The 25,764-nt window shown below is 63.0% G+C and overlaps 3 protein-coding genes across 8 annotated transcripts; all 3 read left to right on the top strand.

Moving 5' to 3' along the window:
- The first annotated feature begins 982 nt into the window (after positions 1-982).
- DMWD (DM1 locus, WD repeat containing) lies at positions 983-8,049 on the top strand. Of its 2 annotated transcripts, XM_026482020.4 has the most exons (5): positions 983-1,458; positions 2,739-2,921; positions 4,971-6,236; positions 7,086-7,160; positions 7,501-8,049. In XM_026482020.4, the coding sequence occupies exons 1-5, from the start codon at positions 1,018-1,020 to the stop codon at positions 7,546-7,548; spliced, it is 2,013 nt and encodes a 670-aa protein (XP_026337805.1). In that variant the 5' UTR covers positions 983-1,017; the 3' UTR covers positions 7,549-8,049. The 2 variants fall into 2 exon arrangements, with proteins under 2 accessions (XP_026337805.1, XP_026337806.1); XM_026482021.4 differs by lacking the exon at positions 7,086-7,160 and having other exon boundaries at positions 984-1,458.
- A 687-nt stretch (positions 8,050-8,736) lies between these two features.
- DMPK (DM1 protein kinase) lies at positions 8,737-20,027 on the top strand. Of its 5 annotated transcripts, none has more exons than XM_026482029.4 (15): positions 8,737-9,557; positions 11,874-11,965; positions 12,249-12,332; positions 12,422-12,517; positions 13,082-13,230; positions 13,564-13,657; positions 13,960-14,166; positions 14,251-14,499; positions 15,222-15,307; positions 17,017-17,137; positions 17,850-18,013; positions 18,103-18,200; positions 18,370-18,416; positions 18,711-18,796; positions 19,131-20,027. In XM_026482029.4, the coding sequence occupies exons 1-15, from the start codon at positions 9,398-9,400 to the stop codon at positions 19,288-19,290; spliced, it is 1,893 nt and encodes a 630-aa protein (XP_026337814.2). In that variant the 5' UTR covers positions 8,737-9,397; the 3' UTR covers positions 19,291-20,027. The 5 variants fall into 5 exon arrangements, with proteins under 5 accessions (XP_026337814.2, XP_026337815.2, XP_026337812.2 ...); XM_026482030.4 differs by having other exon boundaries at positions 8,738-9,557; positions 18,707-18,796; XM_026482027.4 differs by having other exon boundaries at positions 8,738-9,557; positions 14,251-14,514.
- An 859-nt stretch (positions 20,028-20,886) lies between these two features.
- On the top strand, positions 20,887-25,081 carry SIX5 (SIX homeobox 5). The gene is made up of 3 exons (XM_026482022.4): positions 20,887-21,726; positions 22,691-23,493; positions 23,743-25,081. The coding sequence occupies exons 1-3, from the start codon at positions 20,924-20,926 to the stop codon at positions 24,372-24,374; spliced, it is 2,238 nt and encodes a 745-aa protein (XP_026337807.2). The 5' UTR covers positions 20,887-20,923; the 3' UTR covers positions 24,375-25,081.
- The last annotated feature ends 683 nt before the right edge of the window (positions 25,082-25,764 follow it).

Raw genomic sequence — 25,764 nt, 5'->3', positions numbered from 1 at the left:
ATGATGCAGATTTAGGGAGACCCTGCGGTCTGCAGCCTGGATGCCTGGGGGGATGGCAGTGCGAGCTCTAAGATGGGAACACAGGAGAGGAGCAGGATTTGGAGGAAGATGTCAATTTCATTGTAGGACTTGTTAAGTGTGAGATGCCTCCGGGAATGGGTCTAGGAAGGTCTGTGATGGGGGCAGGTGGCTTCAGCGGAAGTGAGGGGCACTGGCAATCAGCGGGGGCTCATGGGATCAGCAAGCGCTTTTGGATTACTAGTGGATCATTGGGACACTACGGGCATTGTGGGGATCGATGAAATTTTGGAATCAGAAGAGGGTGTTGGAGGACCAAGTGAGATTGCTGAAGATAGTGAAGTCATGGAGATATGTATTGGAGGTTGGTGGGAAATGTGGAAATGTTTAGGGTTAACGTTAATCAGTGGTGGGTCGGATGAAGTTCTTGGAATTTTATGGAGACACTGGAGATCAGCGGGGGCTGGGAGATCATCAAGGGTGGGGAGGAGTGTTTGGAGATGCTGTCGCCAGACAGGTATTTTAGGACGTCAGTGGGAAACACTGGAGGTCCGGAAGGTGTATGTTGGGAGTCTAAGGAGGCACTGGAATCACTGGGGTCATCTGTGACGTGATGGGAAGGCCAGGTTATGAACCAGGCCATCTCTTGAGGGTCCCTCCGTTGCTAGGCAAACGGTTCCCAGGGCGCCGTTGCTAGGGATTTGTGCTTTTCCATGACCCCGCCCCCCTCCCTCTGGGCCGCGCCCCGCAGCCAACCACACGTCGGTCTTTGACACAAAGGCCACGCCCACCATTCGCCCCGCCCCCAGCCCCAGAACCGTTACCCGAGCGACGGCCTGAGCTCATCCCGCCTCTCGATCCTGTTGCCAATCGAAGAGGCGTCGCTCGGGTGACCACCCCACCCCTTCCGGCGCGGGCCCGAGGCTTCCGGCAGGGGGCCCGGCGGCGGGCGGCGGTCCGGCAGCGGCGGGGCCCGGGCTGGGGGGGGGGGCGCCCAAGATGGCGGCGGGCGGCGCGGAGGGCGGCTCGGGCCCCGGCGCCGCCATGGGGGACTGCGCGGAAATCAAGTCGCAGTTCCGCACCCGCGAGGGCTTCTACAAGCTGCTCCCCGGCGATGGCGCCGCTCGCAGGTCGGGTCCGGCTTCCGCCCAGACCCCGGCGCCGCCCCAGCCGCCGCAGCCCCCGCCCGGCCCTGCCTCCTCCTCTGGCCCCGGCGCCGCGGGCTCCGCGCCGTCCCCGCCGCCCGCAGGCCCGGGACCAGGGCCCGCACTGCCCGCCGTGCGTCTCAGCCTCGTGCGCCTCGGGGAGCCCGACGGCGCCGGGGCCGGGGAACCGCCCGCCACGCCCGCGGGGCTGGGTGCCGGAGGAGACCGCGTCTGCTTCAACTTGGGCCGCGAGCTCTATTTCTACCCGGGCTGCTGCCGCCGCGGGAGCCAACGGGTGAGCGGCCTGCATCGTGGTGGCCTCGGTGCTGGCAGAGAGGATAGGGCCCCGTGAGGTGATCGAGAAGTGATAGGAGGGTCCCCGAATGGATGTGGGGTTCTGAGATAGGCATCCTCGACGTGATGGACATCCCAGGGGGAAGGGTGCCCAGAGGTAGGTAGTGCAGAATTCTAAAAGGTGGTGGGAGCCTGGGAGGCCCTCTGGGGTGCTAGCCATCCTAGAGGTGATGGAGAATCTTGAGGTCATGCAGGATCCCCAGGTTATGCGTGGGGGTTCTGGAGTGGGATTTTGGAGAGATTCTGAGATGCTATGGGACCCTCCGTGGTTCTGGGTGGTAGGGAATCTGCCCATGATGGGGAATCCTGAGGTGATGTAGGCTTGAAAGTGATGGAGAACCCAGTCGTGTTGCAAGTCCAGAGGTGGTGTGGGGGGTGGAGGATCTTGAGGCTTTGGGAGCAGGTGAGGATGATTGTAGAATTGGTGAGGCACTTAGAGGTGATAGAGATCCTGCAGGCATATGAAGTCTTAAGGAACACTGGGGTTCGGGAGATCATGAGGGTCCTGGAGGGAATGAGAATCTCTGAGCTGATGGGGAGCTGGAAGTGATAAGAGCCCAAAGAGGACATCCTCAGGTGTGATGGGTATTTCTAGAGTGATGTAGATCCCAGAGGGGATGAGACCCTTGGAGGTTATGGTGGTCCCCAAAAGTGATGGAGATCCTGAGAGCCCAGAGGTGATGAAGGACCAAAAATGTGGGGGACCGTGAGGTTTAATGTGTCCATGAACCGTGATGGGGGTCCTGAGATTTAGGGACTCCAAAGTAAAGAGAATCCTGGGATGTTGGGTGTTAGAGTCCTGGGGATTTGGGTGACCCTACATTTTGGGGAGCTTAGAATATTGAGGTGCTAAGATCCAGGGGGAGTTGCTGTGTCTGTGGGACAGGACTGGAAAGGAATTGGAGCTCAGGGACTGTGGGGACCCCAGGCCTTGATACTGAGGCGAAGGGTGTCCCTAAAGTTAGGGGGTCCAACTTTGGAGGGAGGCACCGTGGTCTCATGTGGGGTGGAGAGGGGACACCTTCCTGTCTGTTTTTTCTTTTACTGGGTCTGTGATTTGGGTCCCCCTTCCTGTCTGTGGTTGCCCACTCACCCATCCACCTACCCACTTCCCTTAGGGATTTAACCCTCCTTCCTTTTAGTGGTTTCCCCCAACCTCAACACCCTCTTCCTTCCTCTCAGTGGTAGAAGCTATTAACTCCTTTTTTCCCACTGCTCAAGTCCATTGACCTCAACAAGCCAATTGACAAGCGGATCTATAAGGGTACCCAGCCCACCTGCCATGACTTCAACCAGTTCACTGCTGCCACAGAGACCATCTCCCTGCTGGTGGGGTTCTCAGCCGGCCAGGTGCAGTACCTGGATCTCATCAAGAAGGACACCAGCAAGCTATTCAATGAAGAGGTGATTATGGGCCCCCGGGGCCTAGAATGGCTCCCCCTCCCATGAACCACCCCCACACCGTTGCCATGAGACTGCAGCTGCCTGGGGAGCAGTGGAGGCCTGAGAGGGGCAGGATGCAGGAGAGATGGGATGGACTGACAGATACATGGCATGGGGTCACAGACAGCAGCTAGTGGGATACCAGCTAATAATGACAGTTGCACCTGCCGTGCTCAGGGCCTCTGCTGTTCGCCCTGTGCTGAACCCATTATTCCTTGAGCTGTCCTCCAAGGGTTAGGGATTGTGGTGCCCGTGTTGCAGGCAAGATAACCGAGGCTAGTCATTAGTTGGGACTTGTTTGAAGCCAGAGTCCTTGGTCATCAAATTCTGGGTCCATGGGCACTGGATTCAAATCGTTGTTGCACCATTGACTCACTATATGGTTTTGGGGAAGTGGTGGTCCCTCCTGAGCCTCCGTTTTACTTCTCTGCAAAATGGGTTTCTCATCCCTGCCTCACGGGACCGTCATTACGAAATCGTATGTGGAGATGGCTCAGTCCTGGCTAGGCTTGGCGCAAAAGGACATGCCAAGGAACGACCTTATCCGTGGGCGGGAGCTGCTCTTGTTCTCTGGCTTTTCGCTCTGTTCAGAGGAGGTGTTCCAAATATACAGAATGCATGAATGGCAGAAGGGAGCGAGGGTAACAGCGGTGAATGGATTAAAAATTCAGCAGCTCATCCATTCACAAGATATTTATTGAGCATTTGGTCTGTGCCAGGCGTTGTTCTAAGCACTGGCGATCTCACATCTTAGTGAACAGAACAGATGGAGGCCCTGCCTTTGTGGGGCCATCTTCTAGCTCGGGGAGCAGACGGTTATCAAATAAGTGAAGTATGCCGTATGTCAGAAGGTGGTGAGTGCCACAGAGAAGACTCCAGCAGGGCAGGGGGGTGTGGAGTGTGTGGGGAGGTTTAAATTAAGGAGGCCGGTCAGGAAAGGCCTCACTGAGGGGGGTGACATTGAAGTAAAGACCTGAAGGAGGCAAGACCGTTGTCGGGAGTGGGGGGGACATTCTGAGTAAAGGGAACAGCTAGGACGAACGCCTGGAGACGGGATGCAGAAGGGCTGTGTGGCCAGAGCAGTTATTGAGGGGAGGGTGGGAGATGCGTCCTGAGAAATAACTGGGAGACCCTGGCCTCTGGAGGGTCGTGGTAAAGACTTTTGGCTTTCAGAGCCTTTCTCGACCAGGGTTCATCTCAGCCAGAGAACACAGAGACGATGTGATTCTTTTCTAAATTCTTCCGAGAATGAGAAGCAACTTAGATGCCCGGGGAAGAGGTTAATTCATTGTGTACAGTGCGTGCCGAGGGGCTTTGGGGCTCCGTTCCTTCCAGAACCCTGCTTGAGAAAGGCTGCCGTGGGGTTCACAGAATTAGAGCGCCTGGTGCCGGCTTACATTTTAACAGCATCTGTCTGGCAGCTGAGTGGCAGTGGCGGCCTGGTGGCCAGTAAGGCCAGTGCCTGATGGAGGTGGTGGGGGAGTGGGTGGAAGAGGGCAGGTTCTGGGTGTGAGCGAAGGAGTGTACGTGAGTTGTGAGGGGGAAAACGAACAGAGGCGCATGTGCAGCTGGCAGGACGGGGCTGTCGCTCGTGTGTCCAGGAAATCGTTTCCAGGCACCTCCCGTGTGCACAGGTCTGTGCGCTGGGGTTAGACCAGAGAACCACCCAGATAAGGATCCCTTCCTTGGGGGAGCTGATGTTCTGTGGAGCCTGCTACGGTAAAGACAGAGGAGAGGGTTAGACAGATGGGGAGAGTTCCCTGAAAGGCAGCGCTGTCCCCTTGCGGAAGCCGGGACACCACGCCTCCGTGGAGCTCCCTGTGGCTGCCTCACAGGCCGCCCTTCTTCCTCTGCGTTCCTGTGGCCCGGTGTCCGTCCCTGACCCTCAGTGTGGGGGGCCCTCTCCGAGGAGGTCCGGGCCACATCTGGGGGTCATTCGGGGACCCCGGTCGGGGAGGGGTCTGCCAGGAGCGGACCGCCTTCCCCAAGCCCCGCCGTCTCTCCCTGCAGCGGCTGATCGACAAGACCAAGGTGACCTATCTGAAGTGGCTGCCTGAGTCGGAGAGCCTGTTCCTGGCCTCACACGCCAGCGGCCACCTGTACCTGTACAACGTCAGCCACCCGTGCGCCTCGGCCCCGCCCCAGTACAGCCTGCTGAAGCAGGGCGAGGGCTTCGCCGTCTACGCCGCCAAGAGCAAGGCGCCCCGCAACCCGCTGGCCAAGTGGGCGGTGGGCGAGGGGCCCCTCAACGAGTTCGCCTTCTCGCCCGACGGCCGGCACCTGGCCTGCGTCAGCCAGGACGGCTGCCTGCGCGTCTTCCACTTCGACTCCATGCTCCTGCGGGGGCTCATGAAGAGCTACTTTGGGGGCCTGCTGTGTGTGTGCTGGAGCCCCGACGGCCGCTATGTCGTGACGGGTGGCGAAGACGACCTGGTCACCGTGTGGTCCTTCACCGAGGGCCGTGTGGTGGCCCGAGGCCATGGCCACAAGTCCTGGGTCAACGCTGTGGCCTTTGACCCCTACACCACGAGGGCCGAGGAGGCGGCAGCGGCCGGCGGTGACGGGGAGCGGAGTGGCGAGGAGGAGGAGGAGCCCGACACGGGGGGCACGGGCTCGGGCGGGGGACCCCCCCTCTCCCCGCTGCCCAAAGCCGGCCCCATCACCTACCGCTTCGGCTCGGCCGGCCAGGACACGCAGTTCTGCCTGTGGGACCTCACCGAAGACGTGCTTTACCCCCACCCGCCCCTGGCCCGCACCCGCACCCTCCCCGGCACGCCTGGCACCACGCCGCCCGCCGCCAGCGGCTCCCGGGGTGGCGAGCCCGGCCCTGGCCCCCTGCCCCGCTCACTGTCCCGCTCCAACAGCCTCCCGCACCCGGCAGGCAGTGGCAAGGCAGGTGGCCCGGGCGCCACTGAGCCGGGCACGCCGTTCAGCATCGGCCGCTTTGCCACGCTCACGCTGCAGGAGCGGCGGGACCGGGGGTCAGAGAAAGAGCACAAGCGCTACCACAGCCTCGGCAACATCAGCCGGGGCAGCAGCGGGGGCAGTGGCGGCGGGGACAAGCCCAGCGGCCCCGTCCCCCGCAGCCGGCTGGACCCAGCCAAGGTGCTGGGCACCGCGCTGTGCCCGCGCATCCACGAGGTGCCCCTGCTCGAGCCCCTGGTGTGCAAGAAGATCGCCCAGGAGCGGCTCACGGTCCTCCTCTTCCTGGAGGACTGCATCATCACCGCCTGCCAGGAGGGCCTCATCTGTACCTGGGCCCGGCCGGGCAAGGCGGTGAGTGGCCCCACGCCGGCCTACCCAGGGCCCAGGGAGCGGCGGGCGTGGGCAGGAGGGTTTGTCGCAGTCGTAGCCCTTAGCCCTGTGGGATGAGGAGAAGCCAGGGAAATCTTAGCGTCCCAGAGCAAGTATGGGGCTTCTAGAACGCTCCTTGGCAGCAGAGAGAGGGTTGGGTAGAAGAGACAGCTGGGAGTGGTGAGGACCACGGCCAGCCATCTGAGGGGTGGCCAGTGGACCCAGCACAGCCAGGCCTTCTCACTTGTCACTCAAAGCCAAATCTGAGTTTTTATGGGAAATATGATTTGTGAATTGTGAAACCCTTTTAATAATGCGGGTCAGATTCTGTGGGCAGCACTGAGCCTGTGGGCCTGCCTTCCGGCCTGGATCTCAGACTCTGGATCTGAGCCCACCGCTGGAGTCCAGGCTTGTGGAATCCCAGCTTGGGTTCCAGGGGTGCTCCCTGTGCGGCCTTGGGCAAGTCTCCGCTCCTTGCTGACCTCTGTCACCTCTTAGGGAGCCTTGAAGGTGGGTGGTGGGTGGACGTGTCCACCTCCTGGGGTAGCTGTGGGGTTCAGGAAGGTCTCAGTGAGGAGGATCCCAGTAAGGGGAGCACAGGCCTGGCGCCTTCTGTCTTTGGAGCTCTTGTCTCAGAGGGCTCAGCTCCACGGGGTTTGGGCTTGTGTGCCGGGGGTGCTAGGTCTGAGGGCCAAGCTTGGTTCCCTCAAAGGCGGTTTTAGAATTGTAGGGTCTTGAATCCTTAGAACTTTATAACACAGTCTCAGAGGCAGGGTCGTTGGGATTTGGGGAGTCTGGCGAGTCCTGAAAGAGACCCCCCTATCTCCCTAGTTCACAGACGAGGAGGCCGAGGCCCAGACAGGGGAAGGAAGTTGGCCCAGGTCACCCAGCAAGTCAGTGGTAGAGGTAGGATCGTCCCTGAGTTCTCTTCCCCTTACCTCCCCAGTCAGAAAGGGCCCCGAGTTCCCCCCATCCTCTCCACCACTACCCCACCCTCTCTACTCAGGACCACCCGAGGACTTTGGTTATTGTCTGAGAGTGCTGCCTGCGGGGCCAGGGAAGCTAGCAGAGCTGGGAGTTCCCGACCTAGAGCAGCGGCCTCTGTCTGGGGGGCTCTGGGGTGGACCAAAGGGCAAGGCCAGGGTGGCAGCAGCCCTGGGGACTCCGGGCTGGCTCCCTCCCCACGGGACTGGTGGGAGCCCCAGGCAGTCTCTAACCCTCCTGTTTCCACTCTCGTCTTCCCCAGGGCATCTCTTCCCAACCAGGCAACTCCCCGAGCGGCACAGTGGTGTGAAGCCATGGATGTCGGGGTCCCCCCCTCCATGTTCCCCGCCTCCTAGCCATAACCCTCCCGCTGACCTCATGGATCAACGTATTAACAAGACTAACCATGACGGATGGACTGCTCCAGTCCCTTGCCCTGCACATATTTGGGGGTCAGAGGGTCCCCCAGACTGGCCCAGACACACGGGGGGATGTAGTGGCCCGTGCGGCCTCAGCCTTGTCCCCACCCACTGCCAAGTACAATGACCCCTTCCTCTGAAACATCAGTGTTCGCCTCATCCCTGTCCCCAGCATGTGACTGGTCACTCCTGGGGGAGAGACCCCCCACCCACAAGCTCTGCAGTGTGCCCCTCATCCTGGGGTCAGGGCCGGGGTGGCCCACCCCTCCCCTGGCCCCCCACCCTGCCCTCGCTGTTGTTTGTGCTTTTGAAGAGTGTTAAATTATGGAAGCCCCTCGGGGCCCTCCCTGTCCCCCAGGACCTCTTATTTATACTAAAGTTCCCTGTTTTCACAGTGTCTCTGTTCCCTTCCGGGAGGTGTGGAGGGAGTGTGTGTGCACTTCGCTACAGTCCTAGAATCCAGCGACTTCCACCAAAGGAAGAGTTAGGCCCTGCCTCTCCCGACCCAGTCCCCTCCCTGCTCCCTTCTCGTAGCAGGAAGAGCTGAAGGCCGGAGGAGGGACTGACTCAGGGCGCACCGCTGGTGGGTCCCCCGCCTGCCAGCCCTCCAGCCCTGAGCACGGCCCTTGGGACACAGAACGTTGCCCTGGCCCCCAAACTCTGGAGGAAAAGTGCCGCCAGGGCCCCCTTCACAGTTTGAAAGTGCCCGAACTGTCCAGGTCAGATATGGGGGGCCTGCCCAGATGGGTCCCCCAGGTAGCTCCTGAGGTGCCCAGAGTGTGCTGAAGTCTTGGCCTCCTGCTGCCTCCAGCCTCCTGGCTCATGTGGCGCAGGCGGCCAGAGCCAGCTGGAGACCATGGTTTCCTCCGGAGCACTGTCCACCCCTGCCGAGAACAACGAAAATCCCTCCTGGCTGGCTCTCCGGAGCTGCAGGGAGGGGTGTCTTCCCGCTCTGCCCTCCACCCCCCGAAATGTTTCTGTTTCTAATCCTAGCCTGGGCAGGAATGTGGCTGTGCGGCCAGGGTCCAAGGAGCTATTTTGGGGGCTCCTTTGCCTTCCCCAGGCTTTGGCCAGTGGGTCACCCCTGGTCCTGGCTCCTGAGGGCCTCCCTTCCCAATTCTCTCACCACCCCTTCCCCACCTCCTGCCAAAAAAAAGTCCGTGTAAAGCAGAGGGCCTGAGGGCTAAATTTAAACCGTCCCAAAGTCTGAATCCGTGGCTGAGTCACCCGCGAAGCTGCCCTGGCCTCCTGCCCCCCCTTCCCAGGCCTCACCCCTTTCTCCCCCACCCCGATTCCAGGGCTTGAGAGGGGTGTTACCCGATCATTCTGAACCTCAATTGGCCCCCTCAGAATGGGAGGGCTCATCTTTGGCATCTGCCACACCTGTAGCTTCCTCTGTGCTCCGCCTTTTTTGGGGGGCAGGCATAGTGCGAGAGTTGAAATTCTCCACCCCCCATCTCACACTGACGCATTCTGAGGGGCCCTGGAAGGAGGGAGTCGGGGGGCCTGGCTCGCGAGGGGTTAAGGCTGGGAGGCGGGAGGGGGCCGAACCGAGGGGTGGGGAGAAGGGGAGGAGGCCTCAGCAGCAGAGAGAAGTGGCCAGAGAGGCCCAGGGGACAGCCAGGGACAGGCAGACATGCAGCCAGAGCCCCAAGGCCTGGACAGGGGCTGCCAGGCCCCGTGACGGGAGGACCCCGAGCCCCTGGCCCGGGGAGGGGGCCATGGTGCTGCCTGCCCAACATGTCAGCCGAGGTGCGGCTGAGACGGCTCCAGCAGCTGGTGCTGGACCCTGGCTTCCTGGGGCTGGAGCCCCTGCTCGACCTTCTTCTGGGCGTCCACCAGGAGCTGGGTGCCTCCGACCTGGCCCAGGACAAGTATGTGGCCGACTTCTTGCAGTGGGGTGAGTGCCTGCCTGCATGGGTGCCCCAGGTGGCGGGGGGAGGGGGGTCGGAGCAGAGGCAGGAGATGGGGCTGGGCACAGTGGCTGATAGTTGGGGGCAAGATGGACGTGGGAGAGCCTCCCACTCAGGAGCCCAGGACTTGGTCCTGGGTCCTAGGGTGACATGCCCCTATCCCTGTGGCACCCTGGCAGGGCAGGCTGGGGTCAGCAGAGGCTAAGGCAGCCATGACTCAGAACGGTGACCCAGGAGCCATGGTAGGCTGCACTGGGCACAGCCTCCTGTGGTCCTTCTCTACCCCCTCTAAGCCTAGGGACATGCTTGGAGCCCCCTATCCTAGGACCCCCCCAACCACCAAAATGGGCCCCATGGCTCTCCACCCTGGTCTCCCAGAGCACAGGGGCAGGCGGAAGGGACAGCATGGGGCAGCTGCCAGGGGCGCGGCCAATGGGCAGGTGTTCGGCGCCAGCCTCTCCAGCTGCTCCAACAGGTGCCCAGGCACTGGGAGGGTGCGGTGACTCAGGCCCTGGGGGAGAACCAGCTCTGCAGACAGGCGCCACCCGGCACCCCCACCCCCTGGATGGAGGAGGAACACTTTAGGGTTCTTCTGGGTGTGCCCACTTTCTAGGGTCTGGCTGCCCTCTCCCCCCAGCCCTGGTCCATCTAGTCTGCATGGGGCAGCCTTGACTCCCCTCCAGCTCCCCAGGTCCCTCGTTCCCATGACTTCTGACCTTCTGGCTCTCCCACAAAGTCCCTTCTGGCCAGGTCTGTCCCTGGAGACAGGTCTGGAGGGAAGATGCTTCCACCTCAGTCTCTGGCCTTGTCTGCCTCCGCCCCTCCTCCACCCCAGGACTCAGGCTCCCTTGGTTTTCTGTCACTCTGACAGCCTGCCACTCTGTCCCTGCGCGGGTTTGTCCCTCGGTGGCTTGCGCTTGGTCCTTGGGCTCTGTATGTCTCTGTCTCTCTGCCTGCCCCCCCCCCCCGCCGCTCCCTCATTTGTTGTGTTCATCTCTTTCTTACACCAGGCCCCGCTCCTGACCCTCCCATTTCGCAGATAGGAAGGTGGAGACCAAAGGCCAGGCCACTCAGCCCCTGGAAGAACTTTCTCCCCACCTCTCCCAGCCCTTAGTAACTCTCTCAGCCCCGATTTTGCAGAGCGGGGAAATTGAGCTAGCAGGGTAAACTGAGCCCTGAGCTGGGGGCAGGGGTCCGGCTCTCCTGTAAGGAGCACTCCTTTTGTGGCCTGAGCAGCACCCTGCGGCCCCTCCCCTGCCAGGCTGCCCGGGGCGGGGGAGGGGGCCCGGGTTCCTGTTGCCTTAAAAGGGCTAAACGTCTTGGCTCTCTCCTCCCTCCCCCGTCCTGGGCCCTGGCTGGTTCTTCCCTGCCGGCCCGCTCTCCCCGAACCTCGTGGGGGCCCGTCTCTCCCTGCCATAGCCCACTCTATCTCCCCTTACTCTCACTTGAACCCATCCCTCGCTCTGTCCTGCCTCCCAAGTCCCCAGAGTCCTCCACTTCCCTCTCCCGGTGCCCCTGTCTCCCCTCCACCGGCTCCTCCCCTCCCTACCTCCCTGCTTTAACTTTCCTAGCTGTAGGACCTCGGGCCAACCTCTTCACCCATCTGAGCCATGATTTCCCCTCCCGTAAATGAGGGGTAACGAAAGAAACCCTCTTCCTGGAGCTGAGGACAGAGCGAATACACCAGAGCCTGGAATTTGGGTCCATGCTGGCTTTGTCTTCCTCTCCTGTTCCTTCTCGGGGCCCCATCCCCAAATCCAGTGTTTCCCAAAGTGTGGTCCACAGCCACCAGCATCTAGGCCTGCAGGTGCTGGGCTAAACTGAATGTTCCAGGACAGGCTCTGGGACAGACTGAGAACCAGTGGGGTGGGCCTGGCAGGCACTCCCACTCCAAGCTGGAGTAGGGGTGGGTCCTGAAGCTCAGGGGACCCTAAGGACTGGGCCTCACCTCTTCTCCTTCTGTTCTTCAGAGCTTCCCTTCCCCAGAGCCCGCCCTCTCCACCGGCACCCACTAGAGCCCCTCTGGCCCAATACACTTCCCAAAAAGGGGTTCCTCAGGCATCCCACCTTTTTTCTGTAGGAGGGCATTTGGGGTCCCCAAAACTTCACACAGTGTTTTTGTAGGGAAGCCCTTGGAAGGCTGACAGTCCTAGGAGAGAGACAGAGAGAGGAAAGAACAGGGGACAGAGGACCGAGGGACAGAGAGGGGGAAGACTGAGGGGCAGAGGGTGGGACTTCCTCCTGTCTCCAGTTTCAATCCCAGTTACCCTCGGTTCTCACCTCCCCCTGCCCCCCCCCCCCAGTGGAGCCCATCGCGGCGAGGCTTAAGGAGGCCCGACTGCAGAGGGGTGACTTCGAGATTCTGAAGGTGATCGGACGCGGGGCGTTCAGCGAGGTGAGCCTTGAGCAGCGGCTGCAGCTTGGCGGAGCAGGGGACGGGACTTTTCGTGCCGTGGGCGGGACCCAGGGGTTTGGGGCGGGACCTTAGAAATTGATGAATGACTGAGTTGAGAAAGCCTGCACTAGCCGGGCGGGGGCGGGGCTTGAGGTCGCTGGGTGTGGCGTTAATCGTGGGGCGGAGCCACGAGGAGGTGGTGCTAGGGGCGGAGTCCAATCTGGGCGGGCCAGCGTGTTTCCCCCGCCACCTCGGCCCCCAGTCACTGTGTTTCGGCCTTTAGGTAGCGGTGGTGAAGATGAAGCAGACGGGCCAGGTGTATGCCATGAAGATCATGAATAAATGGGACATGCTGAAGAGAGGCGAGGTGAGGGCCGCGGCCGGACGTGCAGGGCGCTAGGATTACCCACCCCTGCTCCGGCTCCTGTCCGCTTTAGTGCCTCTGGGTGTCCGCAGGTGTCGTGCTTCCGCGAAGAGAGGGATGTGTTGGTGAACGGGGACCGGCGCTGGATCACGGAGCTGCACTTCGCCTTCCAGGATGAGAACTACTTGGTGAGCCCCAGACCCGGGGGGCATGGGGAGATGGACCCCGACCCCGAGGCTGTCAGTGAACGAGGCGCGGGGTCAGGGAGAAGTTCTAGACTTGGGGAGCTGCCTCGAAATGGCAGCGGTGTCTCGGGTGTGGTAGGAATTGGTCTTCCTGTCCCGGGATGGGAGATGTCCCTTACCGCTCTTTTCCCGGGCTGATTCTAGAGGACCCTGTAAAGATGCCACCGTCGGGGTGGGGGTGGGGGATCTCTTACCTGGACTGGGGTAGCTCTCTACGATCTATGTGGGGGCCCCTGGGCAGGGTATTTAGGCTCTGTACTTTGGGCACTGGGAGCTCTCTGGGCTCTCTTTTCCCCTTCTCTGTCCAGTGATATCCTGGGACAATTCGGTTTTGGGGGAGGGGAGTGGCTCTGGTGTGGCCTGGGAGATCTCTTGGGCTCTCTTGGGGCTGGGGCCACGGGGTCTCTGCCGAGGGATGGGGCATCTGCGGGAGTCTTTGTCCCGGGCTATCAGCGGTCAGCGCCGAGGGGTGCGACTGACCCCCCCCCATGACACGCCCCCTGCCAGTACCTGGTCATGGAGTACTACGTGGGCGGGGACCTGCTAACGCTGCTGAGCAAGTTTGGGGAGCGGATCCCGGCCGAAATGGCGCGCTTCTATCTGGCCGAGATTGTCATGGCCATAGACTCAGTGCACCGGCTGGGCTATGTACACAGGTGGGCGCAGCAGGGGCTGAGGGGCGGGGGCTGAGGGCGGGGCCCAGAGAGGGAAAGCAAAAGTTGCCCCCGGGCAGGGGGCAGGGTGCCGCCAAGGTTGGAGCCCTGAGGGGGCGGGGCCTGGAGAGGGACCTCATTGGTTGGAACCACTGGGGACAGGGCCAGAGGAGGGGGTTCAGAATTGCAGAATCCCCTAAGAGGGGGCCGCAATTGGAGAGCATGGTCCCTAAGAGGGTGGGGCCCCGGGGCCGTGCTGCCTGGAGGGGTGGAGCCTGGTGAGATGGATGGAGGGAGGCTCACTTATCACCCCCCACCCACCTTCTGTTTGCGCAGGGACATCAAACCCGACAACATCCTACTGGACCGCTGCGGCCACATACGTTTGGCCGACTTTGGCTCCTGCCTGAAGCTGCGGGCGGACGGAACGGTGAGCCGTGCGGTGCGCCGCTTCGGGCATCTCGGGCCACCAAAGAGAAGTGGGGTCAGGTGGGGGGACCGGAAGTCCAGAGTGTGGGGGGCAGGGCTGAGGCTCACAGGTAGAGTTAGGGTGGGGTCGCGACCGGATTTGGAGGGGAAAAGAGAAGGAAGGCAGGCATACCTAAGTGTGTGAGCGGCTCGGGGTTAGAACAGGCAAGGGGAGGGACTAAGCACTCGGGGCGTGGTTGGGAGGAGGCGGGGCCAGAGCTCGGAGGGGCGGGGCCGAGCCCAGTTCTGCATCTTTTGGCTCAGGTGCGGTCGCTGGTGGCTGTGGGCACCCCGGACTACTTGTCCCCCGAGATCCTGCAGGCCGTGGGCGGCGGGCCCGGGCTGGGCAGCTATGGGCCCGAGTGTGACTGGTGGGCGCTGGGAGTGTTCGCCTATGAAATGTTCTACGGGCAGACGCCCTTCTACGCCGACTCCACGGCTGAGACCTACGGCAAGATCGTGCACTACAAGGTGAGCACGGCCGGAGGAACCCCTGAGCTCCCTCCACGCATACTGCCACGCTAACGTCCCCCGCCTTCCCTCCCCCTCGTGCAGGAGCACCTGTCTCTACCGCTGGCCGATGCGGGGGTCCCTGAGGAGGCTCGAGACCTCATCCAGCAGCTGCTGTGTCCCCCTGAGACGCGTCTGGGCCGGGACGGAGCAGGTGATTTCCAGAATCATCCTTTTTTCTTTGGCCTTGACTGGGACGGTCTCCGAGACAGCGTGCCCCCTTTTACGCCGGATTTTGAGGGTGCCACTGACACGTGCAACTTCGATGTGGTGGAAGACGGGCTCACTGCCATGGTGAGCGGGGGCGGGGTAGGTACCTGCGACCCCTGCTGGGCACAGGGTATTCCCCCCCACCCCAATCCTTCACCCATGAAGTTGGGCTTAGAATAGTACGCATCTCCCGAGGTCTTGAAATCAGTCGTCTCCCAGAGCCCTGTGTGTGCCCACCCAGTGCTGGGAACCCAGCAGTGACCTGGATTCGCAATCCAGTGGGGAACATAGACTGGTCCCCACACAACGACGCCCCAGAGAGTTGGGGGGGGGGTGTAGGGCTGAGATGGGGAAGGGCAGGGAGTGGGGCTCCTGACCCAGCATGGAAAGTCTTGGAGGGCTTCCGGAAGGAGGCGCTATTTGAGCTGAGACCTGGAGGGATGAGAAGTGAAAGGCAGGAAACCACCGTGGTGCGGAGGAATCTCTCTTAGGCCATCTCTCTCTCAACTGTGACACAAGCTATCCTGAGTGCATGTTCAGCCTGGGTGCCCTTGTGCCAGGTCCTGTGGGGACACACAGGGACCAAGCCAGCCCTGGTCCCGGCCCTCATTCACTTACAGCCTGGAGAAGTATCTAATTACAGTGTGGGGAGTGCCTGAGGGAAGCCGCGGGATACAATGAAATTTGAAAATGAGGGAGGGGCCACTTAAGGTAGTGCGAGCGGGTGTTTAAGCCCAGACTGGGAGGGGCGAGGGACCAGCCCGGACAAGCACAGGTCACCCCACATCTGTGTTTCTCTTGTATAGGAGACGCTGTCGGACATGCAGGAAGGCATGCCACTGGGGGTCCACCTGCCGTTTGTGGGCTACTCCTACTCCTGCATGGCCCTCAGGTAGGCACTGCCCCTGAGCAGCCTGTGAGGAGTGGGCCGGGGGTGCCGGCCTCCAGAGGCCCCGGGGGGCTGCCCAGGGGCACCCAGTAGGATTGCAGGATCAATCTTGGAACTTTACTGCCTTGGGACCAAGGACTATTAGGAGTCCAGAGATGTAGGACCTTAAAATCTCAGACCATAAGACTGTGAAATTTTAGATTCAGTTGTAAAACGTCAGAGCCACAGACCCAGCCTTCCAGAATCTTCCAACCTTCAACTTTCAGATTTCTAGTACAGTCATGGGACCTCAGAATCTTAGCAAATAAGTTTAGAATTTCTAAAGCAATCTTAAAAGATTATACAAACTCGTTGAATCACTCATATAACCATAAAGCCTTTTTTTTTTTTTTTAAGATTTTATTTATTTATTTGTCAGGGAGAGTAGAGAGCAGAGAGCGAGCATAAGCAGGGGAAGCAGCTGGCAGAGGGAGAAGCAGGCTCCCAGCTGAGCAGGGAACCGGATGCGGGACTTGATCCCACGACCCCAGGATCATGACCTGAGCCCAAGGCAGACACTTAATTGACTGAGCCACCCAGGCGTCCCCATAAAGCCTTTTAAAAACATTAACTATACAAACAGTACCTTGCTTGTCACAAGTAAATTAGAAAATACGGGCAAGGAAAAGGAGGCCCACCGTCAGGGACGGTCCCTGGCTCACATATGCGCACACACATACTTGACAACTGAGAGAAAATGCCGTGTTCTACTCTGTTTTGTTACTGGACAATGTATCGAAAATGCCACTTCCTTTTTTTTTAATTTTTAAAAAGATTTTCTTTATTTATTTGAGAAAGAGAGTGCGAGCACAAGCAGGGGAGGAGCAGAGGGAGAGGGAGAAGCAGACTCCCCACTGAGCAGGGAGCCCCATGTGGGGCTGGATCCCAGGACCCTGGGATCATAACCTGAGCCGAAGGCAGACACTTCACCGGCTGAGCCCCCCAGGCGCCCCACAGATGCCATTTGTTACCGTGAATGAACACCAGCACGAGCCCTTGCGCAGTATTCTCCCCGTGGGGACTCAGTTAACCCATCTCCCTCACGGCCTGAGCGCGATGAACAGCGGCGGCTTGGTCTCCGTGCACCCAGGCTCATCAGGCCCTTGAAACCTGTTTCCACGAGAGGGCATGTTGGGCTGGAGGGGACATACACTTTTATTGCGATTTCATATTCCCGGGGAGGGTGTGACCCCTTCCCCGCTGCTGGGGATGGTGGGGGCAGGGCGCTGACGACCAGAATCACAGTCCTGCGATCCCACAGCCAGTCTAAAGACCGTATCTTTGGAGGTGGCTAGAGTTGGGTCGGGTCCCCCTCACTGTCCTGACGTCCTAAGGAGAGAGGTCTGCAAAGGTCACATGGAGAGGGAGGAGATGAGCAGAGCCCAGAGCATGGGTGTCTGGACCCCCGGATCTGCCAGAAAGTGCAGAGAGGCGCTCCCAGGGGCCTGAGGCCATGGGAAGGGGAGGCCTTTACTCCCAAGAAGGGGACCTGTCCCACCAACCTGGCAATTTGTTCCCTTCTCTCTGCCCCTCCCCCTCCTCACACTAGGGGGTCTTCAGGGTCTGGCTCTCCCCTGGCCACAGAAGAGGGAGTCCTGGCTCTAAACCCAGGGGCTGGGCAACCTCTCGAGGGGGGCCAGCTCCCCCTCCCCTTGCCCTGTTCATCTCCCCAGGGACGAGGAGCCCCCAGGCCCCACAGCCATGGAACTGGAGGCCGAGCCACTGCCTGAGCCACCTGTGCGAGCACCCAGCCCGGGGCCCCCCGTGCCCCCGCCGCCCCCACAGGAGCAAACAGTGAGTCTTTGAAGGAGAAGGCCAGTCAGGGACGAAGGGGAGAGAAGGGCAAGGGCTCCGGGGCTCTTGTGTGGTGCGGAGTGCCAAGCCCTCCAGGAGCTCACCTGACAGAAAGTGACAGAAAACAAAGTAGAGACAAAGTTACTTCAGTCAGAAATGATCCCTGTGAAGAAATTAAAACAGGCCATTGTGTGTGGGAGCAGGGGGGCTCTGGGGAGGGGCGACCCGGAAGAGAAGGAGGAGGACCACCCATGGGAAGAAAGGTACCCACTGGGCAGCAGACGGAACTTCAAGGCAAAGGTTTACTCTCCATCAGGGAAGGAAGGTGGTAAGGCTGACTCGTTCCAGAATGAGGGGATGGGAGACTGAGGCCAATGGGAAAGAAACCAAACAGGGCGTTTTGGGGAGGCAGGCCTTCCCCTGAGGGCGCTGAGGGGCTGGGGAGGAGGAGAGGGACGTGGTCAAGTTGGGTCAGAGTTTTAGGAACAGCTCTTTGGTTCCCGTGTGTGTGGACGGTGGGTGGGAAGGGCCCAGACCAAAGGCCAGAGACCAGGGCAGGGCTGGGGTTAGTGAGGCAAGGAGACCCGGGTCACCGCAGGAGCTGTGAGGATTCCCAGAGATCTAGAGGACAAGGCAGGGCGCCTAGAGCCTGTGCCCGGGTCTTGGGTGCTGCGGGAGCCACGGCAGCCCTAACCGCGGTCCGGCCCCGCAGGCTGAAGCGGCGGTTCCGGAGGCCACTCCGGCCTCGGCGGAGGCCCAGGAGGCCCAGGTGACGCTGCGGGAGCTCCAGGAGGCCCTGGAGGAGGAGGTGCTTACACGGCAGAGCCTGAGCCGGGAGATGGAGGCCATCCGCACAGCTAACCAGAACTTTGCCAGGTCGGGGTCGGGGCGCCGGGTCGGTCTCTACAGCCAGCAGCCGGTCTGGCTCCGGTCCGGGAGGGCTCACGGTCTTTTCCTGCCCGCAGTCAGCTCCGTGAGGCCGAGGCCCGGAACCGAGACCTGGAGGCGCACGTCCGGCAGCTGCAGGAGCGGATGGAGCTGCTGCAGGCCGGGGGAGACGCAGGCGAGTCCCTCAGGCGTCCCCTTTCCCGAGGGCGACGGGGGTGGGGGGAGGTGGGCCCGCGGCGTGTGTGGACACCTGGGAGAGGGCGAGGGGCCCAGGCTGGGGCACGCCGCGCCACCGCCCTCCTCCGTCCCTCCACGCGCCCTATGCCTCTCTCTTCTCCTTCCAGCTGTCACGGGGGTCCCCAGTCCCCGGGCCACGGATCCACCTTCCCATGTAAGACCCCTCTTTTTCCCCTGTATCAAGCCTGCTGGCCCCTCTGCAGACCCCGCCCCCGTCTCCCCGTCCAGATTTAGGGATCACCCTATCTGGGGGTTCCAGGCGGCAGACACCCTCCATTCAGTCCCACGTCTACCAGCTGTCCCACGGTCCAGGCCTCCAACCAGATCCCGTCTAGGATCTCCCTTGATTCCGTCCCCGACTCCCTCCGCTGTCTCTCGCCCCCTGCCGAGGGCGGCCGGGCCGGGCTGGGCTCCGATCGGGTCACCTGTCCCTTCTCTCTCCAGCTAGATGGCCCCCCGGCCGTGGCTCTGGGCCAATGCCCGCTGGTGGGGCCAGGCCCCATGCACCGCCGCCACCTGCTGCTCGCTGCCAGGGTACGTCCGGCTGCTCACGCCCGCCCGCCGCCGCGCCCCCTCCTCGCTCCACGCACCCCAAGCCGCCTCTGCTTAGCTGCGCCTCTGCCGGGCCGGGCCCGCCGCAGGGAGGGAGGATGCCCGGGCAGCCAATCAGCACAGGCCGCTAGGAAGCAGCCAGTGGCGAGTTCGGACAAGACTTAAGGCTAGCCAGCGACCAACCGCAGCTGCCCCCGGGGGCGGGGCGGAGTGCAGAGAGGCTTGTGGACCCACCTATGGGCGTAGGCGTGGCGAGTGCCAGGAACCAATCCGTGGGCCGTGCCGCGGGGACCTGATCCCGCCCTCTTGTCCGCAGGTCCCTAAGCCTGACCTATCGGAGGCGCGTTCCCTGCTCCTGTTCGCCGTTGCTCTGGCTGCTGCCGCCGCCTTGGGCTGCACTGGGTTGGTGGCCTGCGCCGACCATCTCGCCCCGGTCTGGCGCCACCCAGGAGCCGCCTTCTCCCCCTGAACCCTAGAAGCCCAAGCCGGAGGGTTGGGTAACCTGGGCACAGCCCAGAAGCCACTCCCACCGCCTCCGCGTTCACACCGCTCCAAGCGTGGGTCTCCGCCCCAGCTCCAGCCCTGTGATCCGGGCCCGCCCCCTGGCGGCCGGGGAGGGAAGAGCCGGGCCCGCGGTGAGAGCAAGGGGCTCCTGGAAGGCTTGTAACCGGGAATGCTGCAGCTGCTGCCGGGGGGAATCGCAGACCACTTCCTTCCTGCGGCCTGGCTGAGGCCCCGACATGCATGGGCAAACTGCGATCTAGAGAAGGCAGCAGGGCCAGGGCTCGGCCATGAGTTTTTCAGCCTCCCCGCCTCCCCACCCCCACCCCGCCCCCATCGGCTCGCAGACCACAAATCCTTGTGCATGAGGCCCTGCTATCCCGGGAACGTTCTCTTCCTGCGGCGAACGTCTAGTGCGAGCTCCGCCCGCTCTCTCGGGAACCTTGTGCTTTTGCCAGCCCCGCTTTTTCGGGGACTCCCGCGCCCTCCTCACGTAAGCTGCTCTCGGAGCCACCGCAGGCTCCGCCCGCCTCCGCAGTTTGGGTATTTATTGACCTGTCCTCCGACCCGCTGACAGGCTCCAGGACCCCAGCTCCCTAATCCACGTTTTGGATGCACTGAGACCCCGACATTCCTCAGTATTTATTGTCTCTCCCCACCTAGGACCCCACCCCCGATCCTCGCGAATAAAAGGCCCTCCCGTCTGCCCAAAGCTCTGAACTCCCGGGTGTCCACTCTCTTTGCGGTGCGGGAAGGAGGCTGCTCAGGGGGCCAATCGGAAGGCGAGTGGAGGCGGCCAATGGCCTGGCGGGAAGCTAGCGGGCCTCAGAGCTGACGAATCAGGGCTGGGGGTGGGGGGGGTGAGGACGCTGAGAGGCGTGGCCTCGGCATCCGGCCAATAGGACATGGCTAGCGAGCCACCAGGAGGCACCGCCCCCTGTCCAGCTGTGGCCCAGCTGTGCCACCCGCTCGCCGGGAAGAAGGGGGCTGGGCCGGCTGCGCGCGCGGCCATCCTCCTACCAGTGCGCCTGCGCGGGCCACGCGCCTCGGTTCCAGAGACTTGCTCAAGAAAAGTTGCTGCAAACTTTCTAACCCGTTTCCCCCGCCCCTTCTCCCTGCCAGACCCGCCCCCCTGCGGAGCCGGGAATTCCGAGGGGCGGAGCGCAGGCGGAGATGGGGAGTGGGGGGGCCTTCAGAGGACTCTGGAGACGGAGGCGTGCAGAAGCTTAGTCTCCGGGCGGAGGTGGCTTCGCGCCCTTAGCCCTCCCGGACGGCCCGTTACCTTCTCCGTTGTCCCGATGGGGAAACTGAGGCCCTGAGCCTGAGGCACACCCGGGGGGAGGCAAAAAAGCGCGGCCTGAGGCGGAGGGAAAACAAAAGGAGAATCACGGACAGGCGGGGAGGGGGGCGGGCACTCACAGACACTGGGACCGAGATCCAAGTGGAGAGCTGGGCCTGGCATTGCTGGGGGAGACGCGGGGTCGGCGGGGGGGAGAAGATCGGGAAGCGCGAAAGGGAGGGCGGAGAGGGGGGACGGGCGGGGGAGGGGGCTGGGGAAAGCCCGAGGGAGGAGGAGAAGGAGGGAGGAACTTCCCAAAGTTGCAAAACATGGCTACCTTGCCTGCGGAGCCGAGCGCGGGGCCGGCGGCTGGGGGGGAGGCGGTGGCGGCGGCGGCGGCGACCGAAGAAGAGGAGGAGGAAGCGCGCCAGCTCCTGCAGACTTTGCAGGCGGCCGAGGGTGAGGCGGCGGCCGCGGCCGGGGCCGGGGCGGGCGAAGCGGCGTCGGGAGCGGAGGGCCCGGGATCCCCGGGCGTCCCCGGGTCGCCTCCCGAGGCCGCTGCCGAGCCGCCCACGGGCCTCCGCTTCTCGCCCGAGCAGGTGGCGTGCGTTTGCGAGGCGCTGCTACAGGCGGGCCACGCCGGCCGCTTGAGCCGCTTCCTGGGCGCACTGCCCCCGGCCGAGCGCCTACGTGGCAGCGATCCGGTGCTGCGCGCTCGGGCCCTGGTGGCCTTCCAGCGGGGCGAGTACGCCGAGCTCTACCGGCTGCTGGAAAGCCGCCCCTTCCCCGCCGCCCACCACGCCTTTCTGCAGGACCTCTACCTGCGCGCGCGCTACCACGAGGCCGAGCGGGCCCGCGGCCGCGCGCTGGGCGCAGTGGACAAGTACCGTCTGCGCAAGAAGTTCCCGCTGCCCAAGACCATATGGGACGGCGAAGAGACCGTCTACTGCTTCAAGGAGCGCTCCCGCGCCGCGCTCAAGGCCTGCTATCGCGGCAACCGCTACCCTACGCCGGACGAGAAGCGCCGCCTGGCCACGCTCACCGGCCTCTCGCTCACGCAGGTCAGCAACTGGTTCAAGAACCGGCGACAGCGCGATCGGACCGGGGGCGGCGGCGGCGCGCCTTGCAAGAGGTGAGGGGACGCGGGCGGCGCAAGTCCCGCTTTCCCAGGGACGTGCTACCAGCCACCCCCCTCTCCCCCAAGCCCACTGCTGGAGTCAGCGCGCCGAGCTCCTGGGGCACCTCCTGCTTACACCTTCAGGCGCCCCCCAGGGCGTAGGGAATACGTGTAGACCGAACAGGCACGCGCCCCGGCCCTCTCCCCGTTCCCGCTGCTCCAGTCGCGGAGGCTGGGAGACCTCTTTCCTCTGCTCCACTCAGAGCTCCGTCCCAAATCCCATCCGTGTTCGTGGCTGGGGGGAGGCTTTGAGAAAATGGGGGGGCTGCGGAAAGGGGGACGGGCCCTTGTCCACCCACCCTGCGTGGGGGCATCCTTCACCAGGGGCTGCGGGGCCTTTCCCTGAACCGTGGCTGTTCCTTACCCCCCCACCCCCCCTCGGGGCCCAAACAGCGTGGTCCGTCGTCTGTCTTTGTTGTGAAACGTGAACCTTCCCCAGCTCCGGTTTCCCTGTAACCCAAGCCCTTCCCCTCCCACCCTGCGCGCCGGCCTCTCACTCCCTTTTCTGACGCCCGGGGGAGGGGGGGGGGCGGGGGAGGCACCGGGAACTGAGCTGGCGGCTGCCTCTTCACTCTGGGGAAAGACGCTGGGCTGCTTTCAGCCGGACCCAGGGGACCCGGGGCAGCCCAGTCCTCAGCCTCTGGGGCCCGGAGGCCAAGGGGCTGGGAGAGGAGGGCCTCCTCCTTCCGATGGGGTCAGCTTTAGCTTTTATGGAGAGGTATCAATGCTGGACTGGCAGAGGCTCTTTCTCGGGGGTTTTGGGGTGGTTTCAGGGGGAGATTTTATAACCCCCCTGAAGCTTTCGGTGTCAAAGTTTGGGCTGGAGCAGGGTGGGGAGGCAGCGGTCGGCAGGCAGCTTGCCGGCCACTGGCTAAACAGGACGTTCGGGACCACCACTCACAATCCTTTCTCTGGCCAGCGAGTCTGACGGGAACCCCACCACCGAGGACGAGTCCAGCCGCAGTCCGGAGGACCTGGATAGGGGGGTGGCTCCGGTGGCTGCGGAGGCCCCTGCGCAGGGCTCTATATTTCTGGCTGGGGCCACCCCTCCCACGCCCTGCCCTGCCTCCTCCTCCATCCTGGTGAACGGGAGCTTCCTGGCTGCGGGCAGCTCTCCCGCTGTGCTCCTCAACGGCAGCCCCGTCATCATCAACAGCCTGGCCCTCGGGGAGGCCTCCGGCCTGGGCCCCCTGCTGCTCACGGGTGGCAGTGGCGCTCCTCCCCCGCAGCCCGGGCCCCAGGGGGCCAGCGAGGGCAAGACCTCCCTGGTCCTGGACCCTCAGACCGGGGAGGTTCGACTAGAGGAGGCTCAGCCTGAGGCCGCTGAGACCAAGGAGGCCCAGGTGGCTGCTTCAGGGCCGGCGGGAGAGGAGGCTGCGGGGCCTCTGCCCCAAGTGGTGCCCGGCCCTCCACCGGCTGCCCCCTTTCCTCTGCCCCCAGGACCGGTGCCGTCTGTGGCAGCTCCCCAGGTGGTGCCACTTTCCCCACCCCCTGGGTATCCCGCAGGCCTGGGCCCCACGTCCCCGCTGTTGAACCTGCCCCAGGTGGTGCCCACCTCCCAGGTGGTGACCCTGCCGCAGGCGGTGGGGCCGCTGCAGCTGCTGGCGGCCGGGCCGGGCAGCCCTGTGAAGGTGGCCGCGGCCGCAGGCCCCGCCAACGTGCACCTGATAAACTCCGGGGTGGGCGTGACCGCCCTGCAGCTGCCCTCCGCCACCGCCCCAGGTACCTCCCGCCTTCCTGGGGCCTGAGGGGGGGGCGGGTGCTGGTGCTGTCAGTGGGCTTCTGGGAGTCTGGGCAGCCCATCCCTGGCACGGCCCAGAACCCTCCAGAGCCAGGCGGTGGCCTGAGGCTCCAGCCACATCGACACAGCCCCATCTCAGAGGGGCTCGTCTTGCCTCAGGCTGATCTGCCTGCCTGGCCTGCAGAGCGTCACCTTCACCCCTGCGCCTGGCCCATCTCTTGTCCCCACAGGAAACTTTCTCCTGGCCAACCCCGTGTCTGGCAGCCCCATCGTGACAGGTGTGGCCGTGCAGCAGGGCAAGATCATCCTCACGGCCACCTTCCCCACCAGCATGCTGGTCTCCCAGGTCCTGCCGCCTGCCCCCAGCCTGGCCCTGCCCCTGAAGCCAGACCCGGCCATCTCAGTGCCGGAAGGAGCCCTCCCGGTGGCCCCCAGCCCCGCTCTCCCGGACGTCCACGCCCTAGGCCCACTCTCTGCACCGCAGCCACCGCCCGTCCCTGCTGCCACCGGTGCCGCCGCCGCCGCTGCCACCGCCGCCAGCCTGCCCTTCTCCCCGGATTCCTCCGGTCTCCTACCCGGCTTCCCGGCGCCCCCGCCAGAGGCGCTCATGCTGTCGCCTGCAGCCATGCCCATCTGGCCAGCGGGCCTGGAACTGAGTGCGGGCCCGGAAGGGCTGCTGGAAGCTGAGAAGGGGCTGGGGACGCAGGCCCCCCATACGGTGCTGAGGCTGCCAGACCCCGACCCCGAGGGGCTGCTCCTGGGGTCCACGGCAGGCAGCGAGGTTGACGAGGGGCTGGAAGCTGAGCCCAAGGTTCTGACCCAGCTACAGTCGGTGCCTGTGGAAGATCCCCTGGAACTGTGACCCCCGCCGGGGCCTCGTCGCCTCTGCTGCCCATGGTGCTCCAGATCCAGGGCTGCCCGGGACAAGGGGGCCGCCCAGACACAACTGCCGCGAGCCGAAGTTCCACACACTACATCCACCACCCCCACCCGGGCCACGTAACCTCTCCAAGCCCTGGAGGTGCCAGGGGGCTTGCCCCTGTCCACTCCTGCCCAGGGACACCGTCCTCTGGATCGGCGGCCTCCACTGTTACAGCCCTCTCCTTGCTCTGTGCCCCAAATATATGGGGAGGTTTGGGGGTCCTGACTGGGGGGCTCTGCCCCCCTCGACCTGGTACTAGCTGTGAGCTGAACTCCCTGCACGTGGCTGGATTTCCAACCCCGTGAGCCCTGTCCCTGTCACTCCCTAAAACACTATTAATAGCTCTGCGGACATCCAGTGTTCTCAGAACCACTTGGAGTCAGAGGGCAGAGGACAGGCCATCCTGTGCCCCAGACCGATGGACCCTCCCGGCGGGGCCCTTCCTGCTGAAAAGGGAGGCAGGTGCGGGGAGGCCTGGGTGAGGCTCCCCCGGGACTAGAGCCCTCTTTCTCACATCCGGCCCCAGACCAAAGATCCCCTCACCCCTGGGGCAACCCTGACCCCTGTGTCTAGTTTGTATCATAAATCTTTATTTTTCTAGGACATGTTATGCCTCCATTTCAATTAAAATAAAGTTAACAGACAACTAGAATGTGCAGGGGTGTGGGTTACCTTCTAGATGACTTGCCCAAAGGAAACACTGAGCCATAAAAAAGCCCCACCTGAGATTCTGGCTTTCTGGCTGCTCCCTGACAGGGACGGGGGCTGGAGGTCAGTTCTGTGCTGCCGCTCGGGAAGGTGTGGGTTCTCTCCGACCGCAGGCCCAGGGTCTCCAGGTCCTGCAGGAGGAGCCCCCCACCCAGGGCGGAGGAAGCAGGGGACCAAAAGAGCCTGCCTTGCCTTTCTTGCTGGTAACAAGGGTTCCACTTTATTTTGTTGCAAACAATAAATAATCTATAAATAGAACAGGGGAGGGCGGGGTGGGGCGAGGTGAGAATGAACAGGGTTGAAACCACTGGATTCTGGGGTGGGCAGTGGAAGGGCAGAGTGAGCCCCTTCCAGCAAACTTCATCTTACTGCCTTTCACTCAGGACTCCCCTCCTCCCACCCTGCGGCTCCCCCCCCCCCCCCCCCCGCAGCCAGGTGAGGGCGGGGCTGCGGGCAGGGCAGTGGACTGCGGGCAGGCCTAGTTCAGGCGGCCCTAGCACCAGGCAAACGCACACAGCACCAGGGGCCATAAATACGCCCCCTCCCAGCGGCACAGGAACTGGCCGAGGGGACCTGCTCCAGGAGGGGTGAGGCCCAGGAGGGGACAACCTCTTCACTGGCT

This window comes from Ursus arctos, unplaced genomic scaffold, assembly GCF_023065955.2.
Source record: "Ursus arctos isolate Adak ecotype North America unplaced genomic scaffold, UrsArc2.0 scaffold_19, whole genome shotgun sequence".
Taxonomy (NCBI): Eukaryota; Metazoa; Chordata; class Mammalia; order Carnivora; family Ursidae; genus Ursus; species Ursus arctos.
The sequence above is the reverse complement of the archived record's forward strand: the minus strand, read 5'-3'. Positions and strand labels throughout refer to the sequence as shown.